This window comes from Enoplosus armatus, chromosome 4 (assembly GCF_043641665.1).
Source record: "Enoplosus armatus isolate fEnoArm2 chromosome 4, fEnoArm2.hap1, whole genome shotgun sequence".
NCBI classification, from domain to species: domain Eukaryota; kingdom Metazoa; phylum Chordata; class Actinopteri; order Centrarchiformes; family Enoplosidae; genus Enoplosus; species Enoplosus armatus.
In genome coordinates, this window is record NC_092183.1 from 10,040,348 (window position 1) to 10,053,151 (window position 12,804).

General features: G+C 41.5%; 1 protein-coding gene across 1 annotated transcript in view; it reads left to right on the forward strand.

Moving 5' to 3' along the window:
* efna5b (ephrin-A5b) overlaps positions 1-12,562 on the forward strand; it is an 86,274-nt gene extending 73,712 nt beyond the window's left edge. Inside the window, exons 3-5 of the mRNA XM_070904769.1 lie at positions 10,262-10,327; positions 10,704-10,784; positions 12,435-12,562. Of these exons, the coding sequence (XP_070760870.1) occupies positions 10,262-10,327; positions 10,704-10,784; positions 12,435-12,562 (275 nt within the window). The remainder of the gene's footprint in view (positions 1-10,261; positions 10,328-10,703; positions 10,785-12,434) is intronic.
* The last annotated feature ends 242 nt before the right edge of the window (positions 12,563-12,804 follow it).

The following is a 12,804-nucleotide window of genomic DNA, read 5'->3' on the forward strand; positions in this document are numbered from 1 at the left end:
AACATCAAACTAGGTCCAAGTTTTTCCTGTATTTTGTTGCCTAACAATAATTCCATTCAATTCTCTAAGACATACCGCAAGGCATTTATGTGTATCAGTTCATTGCGTTCTTTTGACTAATGTGCTAACAAAATATTTTGTAACATCGCTTACGTAATCCGGTAGAAACAGAGTAACATGGCCATCCTACTTGAGTCCATTTTCCCGTTACCTGTTGAACTCCAATATTTGCTCACATTCTGGCCCTGATTTGGTCTGTCGGCTATGTGGCAAAACAAAGAATGAGCACACGCTTAAATACATAAAAACTAACATATAAAGAACATGATATTTGAAGTGTATATGATGCGCTAAAACAGTGTTATGGTCATGGGAAACAGCCCCTTTATGAAAAGATGCATGTTGTCAAGCATTTGTCCTAGTGAAGTGTTGTTGAGCAAGATGCTGCGTCTTTCAGGATTGTAAACGTGCCTCTCATTTTCAGATGAGTCGAATGATATTCAGATTATGTCCAGTGTGGAGACAAATAACCTTTCAGTGTTACAGATTCTGGCTTTACCTCGGTCAGAGCTTACAATATAGAAAAACCCAGAGTCTGTGTCCAGAAACAACAAGCCTGACAGGATTGCGTGCGCGTTATTTCTGGAGCAAAGACAGAAATAGTTGAGCAGGTGAGTTGTTGTGTAGTTTAACAACCTTTAGTGCCATAAGGAACTCAAATTCTTCCTGCTGGAATATTTTCACTGATATAGTGCCTGTAGTTTGTCAGTGTCTGATAACACCATACTTAATGCTTGATGAAGTGAAGGCATTGCCTTGCTCTTTTTGAATGATAATCACAATGTTATGTGTCCAGGTTTAGTTCTGAGATGTGGATGCCTATTGAACTATGAAACAGATATTTAACTTGAGACTGTTATTGTGATAACGCTTTGCCAGCTACCTCGTGATGATATCCACTCTCATTATTATCGGCAATGAGAATGAATGCGGTTGTCATATTTGAAGTTATCAATGTGTTCAGCCGTGCAGCCGTGAGTAAACATTCATTAAACTCTGCATATTTTTTGGGATATTATTCAGTATTGGTTGTTCAAACATTTTGAGGTTCATTTTTGACTTATATCACCCACTACATGGATATACTACATAGGCCAAACTGGGCTACTTGTCAATTCTGTGATGTAACTTGAGTCAACGTAATGTCCATGATGTCTCCTACTTGAAATGGTCACTAAGCCTTGCACTTGCACTCGTGAGGCTTATAGAAATGAAGAGATCACTTTTGAATTAATTGAAATGAGAATATTTGAGTTTAATGCTCTTTAGGGCCTACAAAGTAGGGGAATCAAAAGTTCTCTATGGCTTGGCCCTCTCTGGTGCACAACCTGAATTTACCCAAATTTATCCACGGGGATCATTAAATGTTCATCTTATCGTCTCCTACTGTGCATAGAAATGTTTTAGTACCAAAGGCCAAACGTCTAAATAATTAATCTCAAATAGTAATTAGTGACTGACTACTTTCATTTTTAAATATTTAGTAACTTATAAATTTTTATTGACATGAGGTCTGTAATAAGTCACATTTCAAATTTAATTTGCCTATCAGTGTGGACATTACACCATAAACAGGTCCTACAACTAGCAGCTAACAGAAAATCTTATGCATCATTACTCACTGAAGCTGGCTATACTGCACACCTGCACTGTACAGAAACATCAGTGTGTCCTGAGGCATAGGCCACTACTCATCAGCACATGAGGCAGAGGTTAGCAATAGTTAACTGTGAGTGGGCTCATGTACCTGAGACATAACAGTATATCATCTAGGAGAACTCATCAAAAGCATTTCTTTGGTTTTATAGCCCTGCTGTAGAAGTACACTGTCTTAATGAAGATAGACTTTTTATTCACAATCAATATTTCACTGATTTTACTCTAGTATTCATTTAGAGTAACCAATGTTTAACTACACAGAACAGCAGAGACCTTATATATAAACAGTGCTCGTATATACAATATAAGAATATTAATCTTTTCCTCATCTCTAATAACTTTCAGACCTGTCTTCAAATGACCTGAGGGAATGGGAGATGAAAACTCTGCCCTCAGTGATGTGATTGATTAGCTTTCTTGTTTGTAGATGAAAATTAAGCGGTCAAATCATATTCCTGCAGTGAAAATGCCCGTTAATGGTGTTTTCGCCCTATGAGTTTGATGCGGGTCGAGGGGTTGATTTGTTGCATCTCTGATAAAATTAGAGAGAGGAGACAGGGTTCTGCTGTCATCTGCTTCAACAACAGAAACAGCTTAATCAACTCTAGCAGGACGGAGGGAATTTACTCAAATGGAGGTCATAATTCTTCATTTTTGTTAGTGTCAGCCTCTTCTCTCTGACTGAGGCAGGTAATTGAAGACCAGACGAAAGCTGGAGTCAGTCAGGAGCCTGATCCTTTTGTAGACAACACCCAGCTGTGTTTTTTCTCTTTCACAAGACAGGGCAGAGAGAAAAAAGTATTAGCAGAGGAATACATTAAGGATGTAAAATTTACCAGACCCAGGGAGATGCAGAGAGGGATCTTATGCTGGCCACATATGCAAGCAATTCAGCAAAATGCAGTATTAGCAGTGAGTGAGTTACAGCTTGAAAGTGTCTGCCTCTGACAGACAGAAAGCGATAAGCGTACAGTTGGAGCAATTCTTGGGTCAGAGTTCACAGTGCATTCGTGGTTTAAGTGAAACCCATCTCGCAGAATGCTGACGTGAGCATGTTTTTCTAATATGGACACAATCCACAATCTTGTATTTGAGTGATTTTAATCTGAAAAGGGCAGAAATCCAATATCAGTGGCAGCTCACTGTAAAAGATGAGTGAGCCGCGTTATGGTGTTTCTAGGCGCGTAAGATGTGTGGCAAATAGGAAACCACTTGGTGTGATCATGCAGTGGCAGATTGTCGGCAGAAAAGATGTCGTTTTCTTGTCGTCTGACTTGTTCACCTACATGTACTGGTACTGCTTCTCACGGAAAACACAATCAATAACACCTTTGCGTCTCACTTAGTAATTTACAGATATTTCTGGGCTTGACACTGCGAGAAAGAAGGACATTACAGTAACACGGAGACTTTATAGTAGAGAGCATGTGGCTGATATAAAATGAACCCTTGCTAAATGGCCAACAAAACCCAGAGGAAGGGCGATGATTCTACCCATGTTATATTACATAATGAAAAACATTTGGCGGGGCTTCAAGCACTCTGCAGATGCCCATAGGCCAATATGCAAAATAAAACACAAGACTGACATTGATCATGAATACCAAGCTAATACTTAGGAAACCTTTTGATATTCACAAGGTCTTATTCAACACTACTGGACTGCTACATGCACACAAAACAGATTCTCCAAGACGTGGACTACAGTGGTCTTCTGATTGATCATAAATCCTGTGATGCACCATGCTCCTTCAAGCAGCTCTCATGAGGAGAATGGAGTAGAGATCGAAGAGCAGGCAGCAGCAGCAGCAGCAGCAGAAAATGCCATTAATGGACAAATGAAATAGAGGCAGGGGACTGTGTATGCAGTCTGTATTTTGTTGGAGCCATGGGAGGTCTGCTAATAATGATAAAGAGCCGGTGCTGTTCCATTTGTGGTACAAGGAGGGAACCTGCATTTGGACACCATCATAACTCAGCCCTTCCATTCATTCACTTGAAAAATCAACCCTGTCATCAGCATTCAGAAATGATCCGACAACGTGGAGTAATGTGACAGAAAGCGACACACATACACACACACACACACACACACACACACACACACACACACACACACTCGCATGGATACACAATGCACTCATGTACAAGATGCATACACATGCATGAACAGACATACAGAAAAGCCGCACAGATGCACGCTGCCTGGAATGCATCATTATAATCCTGATAGATGGATAGAGGTTCCACCACCTTCGTCTCCCATGGTTACTACATAATTTCTTGTCTCCCCTTTTCATCTCATCTATCTGTTTGGATTTTAGGACAGCACTGCCTACAGTAACTAACCCTCCTCTCTTTTGCACCAGATACCTGTCAGTTTTGTGTCTTTGCCCTCCAGATTGCATGTTACAGACACACTGATGCTGGACATGTACAGACTGGTGACAAATGAAAGGAAAACTCTGAATAAAGCCTAACAAATGCAGGTGCTTCCATACAGATCACGAGGGCGGTCACTGAATAGTTTGTTGAGTATGAAAATGATATAAATCATATGCAAAGGCCTTCACAGTCACAAGGTATTAATCCAGTTGAAAGCTGATGAGAGATTTTGGATCGACATGTTAACTTCACAGCCATCATCAAAACACCAAAAGAGATCTTGAAATCTTTCAAATTTCTCACTCAATATGCACATCAAACTCATTAGAAAATCGTAACAAATCCATCAGTTCGGTCTACTGGATTTATATGATCCATTAACATAAGAGTAAACTGTTAAAGGTCTGGTCATGGCAAGCTCATCGGAGTTTCAAGAGTCCCCTTTTAAAAATAAACTGAAAACAGTCAACCAGCGAGCCAGCCCATTGGCCAGACTTGGCTAATAATAGACCATGAGCTAAGTCATGGCACACTTGTTGACAGCCCAGGGAAAGCAATGCGAGAGAGAAAAGTCTCTAATCAAGTTATTTGAGTTTGACTGCCAATGAAGTAGTCATCACTTTGTCTGCAGAAAAACAGAGAGGCTGTGAAAAGCCAAGAGATCAGAGGAAAAGTAGGGCGGGCGAGGACTGTGCTTCAGAGGGCACGAGGTTCCTCTCAGCCTAACATGATTCATACATCTAACAGCCGTCTTCAGGAGCTGATTATGATTCACTTTCACAAAGACAAGGACATTTTATCCTTGGCCATTAAACCATTAACACATATATTATTAACCCAGTGCATTAGTCATTATGTTTAATTGGCTATTGTTCGTTTATTTGTTCTTTTTCTTCCTCCATTGCAATACACACATTTGCGTATGCACACATCCGCACACAGTGTTTCTCGTTTATTCAGTGGGTGGATGCCATAACAATAATATTATGATTCTATGGGATACACTAAGTGCAGTAATGAAACATTATTATGTGCAGTGATTTATTATTCTGTGGCTGCTTTAAAAAGCTGAACTCCCCCTTAGATTAATAAATCACCACGTTTATTGTAATGTGAGTCTGATGACATGGATGAGCTGAGGAAATTCAAGGGTTTTACTGACTTTCAATCACTCGCTTTTCATTATCAAGAAGACGAGTAATTTGTTAGATTACCATATTATCATATAGCTTATTGTACATTCACATAATAATTGTATCTCAAACTATTGCATCAATACACAATAGTGTGAAGAAACTAGTGCAACGTTTAATCAGGCACTTTTCCGTCTCAACTTATTGCTCTCTCCCCCTCTTCCCTCCTTTCTCTCACTCTTCCCCTCATTGCTTGTTGTGACCTCGTCACCTCGGCGCAAGTGGCATGAGGAATGACTTTGGTTCACTTTTGGCGGAGGTTGAAAGATGCAAGGAAAGAGCAAAAGGCCAGCTATCACCGGGGGGGGGGGGGACTTATGTTCCCTTGGCTGCCTGAATCCAAGTGCCCCTCTTTCACCGCTCCTCCCAGCCCCCTCCCTCCCTCCTATTGTGCGCTCGCTGTAGTAGCATCTGGTTAATGGGCCTCTCCAGTGGATGGTCTCTTCCATCTTCTTACACGCACAAATTTTGTGTATGGCATACAAACACACACATACAGTACAGATAGTTTCTGTGTGCTGGTCTGTAGTTTTGAATCTTTTTTATTATATTTTCTTCCCTCTTTTTAAGATGTCCTGGTAGAAAAGTATGCTGCTCTGTAACTGGTTGAATGTGGTGAAGGACATTTTGTGGAGGACATTCAATAATTTTGAGCGTGTCTGTACACATGTACAACACTTTATTGAATGTGGGTTTGTACTGTATGTGTGTGCTATTGTATTGTACTGCTATTGTAGGCATTAAAGACATTATTTTGGACAGTGCAGTCGTCTCTCTTGGTCTGAAACTCACTCTGGAGTCTTGAATTCAAGGTTTTCTTCCATGTGTTTAGTTCCACATTGTCCTCTTTTGAGTGATTCCACACCCTGAAACCGAAGGACACACGTTAATGAATCCCAGCAGTGATTTCTGTACACGGAATAGAGGAAATGTATTCTGGCTGCAAACTCTCTAATTAGCTAGATGGAGACGTGGGTAGAAGATGGCACAAAGGTTCTAGAAAGTAACGCTGTTTGTGTGTGTGTGTGTGTGTTTTTGTCTATGTGTGTCCTCTCTCTTGGACACCGGTTCAAGTAAACTCCTGGACCTAAACTCTGACCAGGTTTGCCCAGTGTAAGCCACATGAGTAAACTCAGTGAATTGAAGACAAGGCCAGCGGGCTTTTTTTCAGAGAGCGGGCAGAATTAGCGACCTAGGAATGCTCAGTGCTGGACACAACATTACAGGGCATTCTGTTTAACCCGTCCCATTCTGACAAATAAGCAGGGATCAAAGGATTAGAGCACCATTATTGAAGCCAGCTGGAGTCCTGACGCAGACGAGAGGCATGCTAACATGATATTAATGTTACATGTTCACATGATGGCATACAAGTCTACGGCAAGGCTTGGCTTTTCAAACTTAAAATCTTTGCTGAAAAAACATGGTTTTCTATACAATGTTAACAGTTTGTTGTCACATTATGTTTTTGGGACCCGAAGTCTCACTGGATTGTTTACTGATGTTGTAGTGGACCACTACAAACAAGAGCATAGTTGTCAAAAGAGGCAACTTTTTAAGCCAGTTGTGCCATATTGCTTGCTAATCTGCAACATTGCATTAAGCCTTGTGGTTGTGTTGATACTGCCAAATGTCCACGTCTTTGCAATGGTTAACTCGCTATGAGAAGACCCTAGATGACACCTGATTTAAAAAAAACAAACAAACAAATCCTCTTATAGCAGTTTGATTGACTCACACTGCGGTATTCTTTTTACGGCTGAGCCATTACGCCTCCTAAATGACGGAAAAGAAATCAATATCCTACCGTGATATTATCTACTGTATTTAGCCGGTGTAAACTTTGCTTTTAGCTTCCTATCACTAACAGACACATGGTTTTATGTCCTCACGTCTGGAACGTGCTGGTGAATCTTTCATTGAAAGGAAAAGGAAATGTGTTTTCCAGATAACATTACAGTTGCAATAAAGCTTGGCTTGGGCTGTGATTGAAACAATACTGCGCCTAAGCCGCACTGAGCCCACCTGTTTGTTCTTCCGTAATTGGATTCTGCTTCATTCCATTTGCCTTAATGCTGATGCATAATGCAGTGTACTGAGGGGACCAGCCATTACCAGCCAGGGGACAAGGCTTGGAGGAGTAACCTGACCTCTCCCCCACCATTCTCCCCCCACCCCCTCGTCTCTGGGACATCTTTTCAAGGCCTCTGTCCTTCAAAGCGGCCACTTGCTCAGGCTGGATGGATTGATGGTCGAGGCTCTGAGCCTGATGGGAACCAGAATAGCAGGTGTTGATGTTACGGCCTACAAGAACAATAAGCTGGCCCTCTGCAGCATGTTAATCCAAAATAAACAGGCGCTGGCGCGGACGGTTTGGGCCCGGGTGGAGGGATCCTCATCAAACACAGAGAATGAAGAGCTGCTACCAAGAAAGGAATGTAGAGCCAAAGCTTAATCTTTCCTTTGTAGTCAAGAATGTACAGTACAGCAACACACCTCAGTCATCTGCAGCATGTCAACACAATGGTCACATCCAAGCTCAGCTGAACTCATTTAGTTGACTTTTGTCACATTAGCAATAGCACAAAAGCATAGACACGAGTTTTTAGCTGCAAACTGCTCAAGGAAACAATGAATTCCACTGTAACTATGTGATATATATTTGGTGAAAGCTACACAATTGTGATATCTGTTCACTCTTGCACCTTATGTCCACGATTCTCCTTGTGTAGGAGGTGGATAGCGTGTTGTGGCCAAATCTATAAACACCACAACAGCTTCACTAACTGTCATCATGACAGAGACTCCCACATGCCTTTTGCCATTTTCATCAGGGCCATACTTCTCTCATGATCAGCTGCCTTTGCTAAGTGGCTGGTGTCGATGGCTGTGACTCAGCTCTGCCCACAACAATGATGAAGATAAGACATCTGGAGACGGTGTGTGTGTGCTTGGCCGTGTGTGTGCACACATTGGAAATGGGAGCATAAAGTAGTGGTGGAAAAGAGAAGTGGAGCAATAAGAAGAATGACATAAATTGTGTGGGTACTGGTGTGTATATATGACTGAGTGGGTGAGCGGCGGTGGTCAAGGTTCATTAGCGTGTCATCGGCTGCCTCCACACCGAAATAATAAGGCCTTCTCACTTTCCCTCCATTTTCTTCCTCTTCTGCATCTGCTGAATATGAACTGAGCTGTGAAAAAAGGCATCTGATCTCATGCCACCTCTCTTGCACACTGACACATGACCAAGAAACAGATAACAGCTGATGAAGCGACAACATTAAAATGGTAACAGCAAGGCAGAGAGGCGAGAGGGACAGAGAGAGAGAGAGAGATCTTGATGAGCTGTAGAGAAGGCTTTGCAAAATGAAAGAGTATGCAGTACGCATTTGATAAAAAACTGGCAACAGGATAAATCAGGGGTAGAGAGCTTACAAAATGCAAGAAAGGAATAGATTTCCATCTCTGACACTTCTAGTTATTAGTCAATAACTCTCTTAATGAACACATGCCGTGGCTGCAGAGACAGCTCACTGACTTCTCCACCGGCTCAACATGAAATAGATGCTGGAACATCAATTGCAGCGATGTGTATACAGACATTTTTTGAATGTGAAGCATTCTGCAAACAGGATAGACATCAGAGAATTGTAAAAACTGTAATTTAAGACGACGTGTAGCAACACTTCCAGACAGATATGAAAATGTGTATCCTGTGTGCATGTGTATGTGCAGACATTGGTTGGTGTATGTGCTGTAAATACGATGAAGGCAAGTCAGTTGAGCTTTGATGAATGGATATGGCCACGCTGACAGACGAGAAGAGAGGGTGACACAGCTGGGAGAGAGGGAAGGGAAAGGAGGGGTTAGGTAAAGGTTCACTAGAGAGGAGTTGACAGATCTCAAATGGTAGCCTTTGGAAATGCTTGGCTTCATTGCATCAGCTGCAGAATGATCCACAGACGACATAAAATGATGCCCGAAAGACATCTGAGCGGACAATATGGTCTCTCTGGAGCTGAAGGCGATAGTAGAAATGAAAACCAGTTTATAGTAAATTGCATTAATATATCACAATAGTGGCAAAAGCCTGCAATATTCTCCATTTAATATGAGGTCCTGACACAAGGCAACAGCATATATTTTTAAACTACTGTATGTCCTCCTGCCATGATGGATGCACGCAGTGCGGACCCACCACGCTCCACCTGACATGTGTTTGACCCCTATCCTCGTCTACAGGAGACAGCACCTGGTGCCTCACCACAACACCATTAGTGGTCAACCACACACACACACACACAACGTGCTCTCTACATGAGATATTTTTAGGGGACGTGATACAACCACTATGGTAGCTAACGCTCAGAGATTCACACCCCATGGGCTTGACAGGAAGGGATCCATTTCCTGACAGGAACCGCAAACCATCCACACATGCAGTGCATACATCCTCGGTGTGTCCCTCGAAGGGTGTTGAGGTTGAGGAAAATACATAAATGTATACACATAAAGTATTAGCACAACATGATGTCTTCCAGTTTGGAGTGTTTTTTTTCTTTAAAAAAAGTCAAACTGACGCAAATTCCTTGATCCTCACTAAGCTGCTGCCAGTTGTAGAATGTAAAATGCTACAATTAAACTGTGAGCAAAGCACTCCACTTTCCCAAGAGAGATTTCCCTAGCACATCTGTAAATACTTTCACAAGAACCATGACTAACCCTACAAAATCCACTAAAGAGTCAACATTAACGATCTGAAAGTTTATTTTGAATAAACTACCTAAGTTTTAACTGCTGTCTATGGGGAACAAAATCTATTGATTATTAAAAATCTTTTCATGCAGACGTTTATATGAAGGAAAATTACAGTCAGAAACAATTTGTTTGATCGTTTAGTGCACATGTGATACTACATGCGGTATTATATTAACGCCCTCCTTACCTTGTCATTTTTTCAGCCTCCACCATTGCTGAGAACGGGAAAAAAACATGCCTGAAGCTGAAAGTTTTCGTCCGACCATCAAGTAAGTGTTTGCATGCAACACAAGGCTTTGTAATAGAGCTTGTTGAAGTACACATTTGGATTGAAAATCAAAACAGTTTATGTCTACTTCTCTGGTTACCTCACCTCCTCCTCAATTACCTTTTGCTCACTGTCCAACATACCCCTTTCATTTATCACAAAACTGCTAAGAAAATGTTTTTTTTGAAAACATGAAAAGGATGATAGATGATCACATCAAATGAAATCCAGGTCACTTCATACCTCATCTGAATGTTGCCATGAGCTTTGTTGCTTGGGATGTTTAATTTCAGGGCTGAGAGGGGGGCTTCAAATGTCACTAACCTATTTGGCATATACCTCTAATGATCTCTCATTCTCCCTATTTTCTGTTATAGACAGCTGTGTGAAAACTATAGGCGTACATGACCGCGTTTTTGATGTAAACGACAAAGTAGACAATACATTAGAACCACGAGGTTAGTATGGCTTCCTGCTTTTTTGATTGTCTTCAGTATGACCTCCATACATCTGTACATGTGTCTCCTGTTCTGTGCCTCTTTCCTTTCATGCTGTTTGTCCGTAAGCTGATCTGTCCTTCCACATCTCTGCCTGATGCTTCTCTTAAACTGACTCTTCTTCAGATTACCAAAGACGTGTCATGCTACCGTTGCTTGCATATGATATTGATGGACTATATTGCATGTTGAGATACATATATGAATTTGTATATACACTGTATATGTAGTGTATATAATCAATTACATATATGTATCATTTTTGTGAATGTGTCAGTTTACAGTATGATGTTCTCGTAGATGTGCACATTTCACATTACCACAAACCTTTTCACTAATTCAACACAGGATGTCACTTCCAACTGCATGTTGTGCTCCATATCATTGGTCTTGATTTTTTTTTTTTTTACGAAAATCATTCTACCTTAATACACCAAAATCACATATTCAATTAAACTATATGTATACATATACACATACATTTACACATCCACAGTAAATTTGGCAAATTGTATTTTTCTGTTTCACACCATTGAGCTGCTGTTTGGCTCTGTAGCGCAGCATTGATTATTTTCTGTGCTCACAACGCACAGCATTTTTATGTCTTCATACATGAGTCTAAGCCAGCCACTGAACTGGAAACCCTCCACATCACCCACATGCTGCTGTCTCATCCCCAAGATCTGAAACAACACAGAGACCAACCCCACTGGGAATATGTACAACAAACTGTCAAAAATAGGACATGAGTCATTTAAAAAAAAATATTTTATGGATGCTATTAATTTGAAAATGAGATCCATTACATTCTGAAATTTGAGGAATATTGCATTATCAGTTCACTGTGAAGATCATTTATCATAAACTGCCATCTAAATGGGACACACAAACACACACATACACAAGGCCAGATCCTAGAACATTTGCGATGCCCACCTGCCTCTCCTCCTGCCTGATTATCTGTCTGCCGATTTGTCCGCCTTGCTATCCTGCCTGCATCTGTGATGGCTGCCTCTCACCTTGCATGCTTCTTTTTGGCTCGTTCCCCTGTGACGCTCTCCAAAGGAGGGAAGTTGAAACATTCATCCGTCAGCTACTGTTGTCGCGTCCCTCCACCCCCTACCACACACACACACACACACACACACACACACACACACGTATAGTTATGTAACTGCCCGGTCCTCTGTTCTGTCTATCTGTCCTTTACTATGCATGGTTCAGCTACTTTCCCATGATGCAGCAGGCACATGGCTGCTCACAGATACTGATGCCACTCCCAGACAGGCACAAGAGGCGCCTGACCTGGGAGCAGAATTTAAAATGTTTCTGATGAGATCTGAGGCATGATATAGCAACCCAAAAGTTCACATGGCAACTCAGACTTCACTATTACAACTTAATGAACATGAGCCCAAACATCTCAGTGATGCACTGATGTCTCCACTATTGTTATTCATTTTCGAAAATACGGTCAGCTTACATCTTAGTACACCACAATAGATATAAACATATAAGAATAAATGAATTGCATAATGTTGTCTTTTGTCTGTGATGCACTGTTTGCACCATAAATAGCAATTCACCTTGTTTCCTTTTCTTATCCTTCAGACGACACCAGCCATGAACCGGCTGAGCCTTCCCGAAGTGACGAAACAAATGCTGCGACGCACCTGCAGAAAACAAGTCCACTCCTGGCTTTGTTGCTGGTCTGCCTACCAGCACTCTTCACTTTATAGCGCCTCCCTCTGTCCTGGAGGGCATTTACACCTAGCGTGGCCTGAATCTGCCCGAGGTTGCAGGGAAGGGGGCGGGATTTGGGTGGAGCGTGTTTGCTTGATTGGGCCTCAGAGCAGGCTTCTCAAGGAACCCTCTATTTTTTTCAGAAATATATTTAAGTGGTCTTTCTCCGTCTGTGAGTGAAAAAAGTTGATGTTGGAAGTGGGAGAGACAGTTCCCCCTCTTAAACCTTCAACTAAGA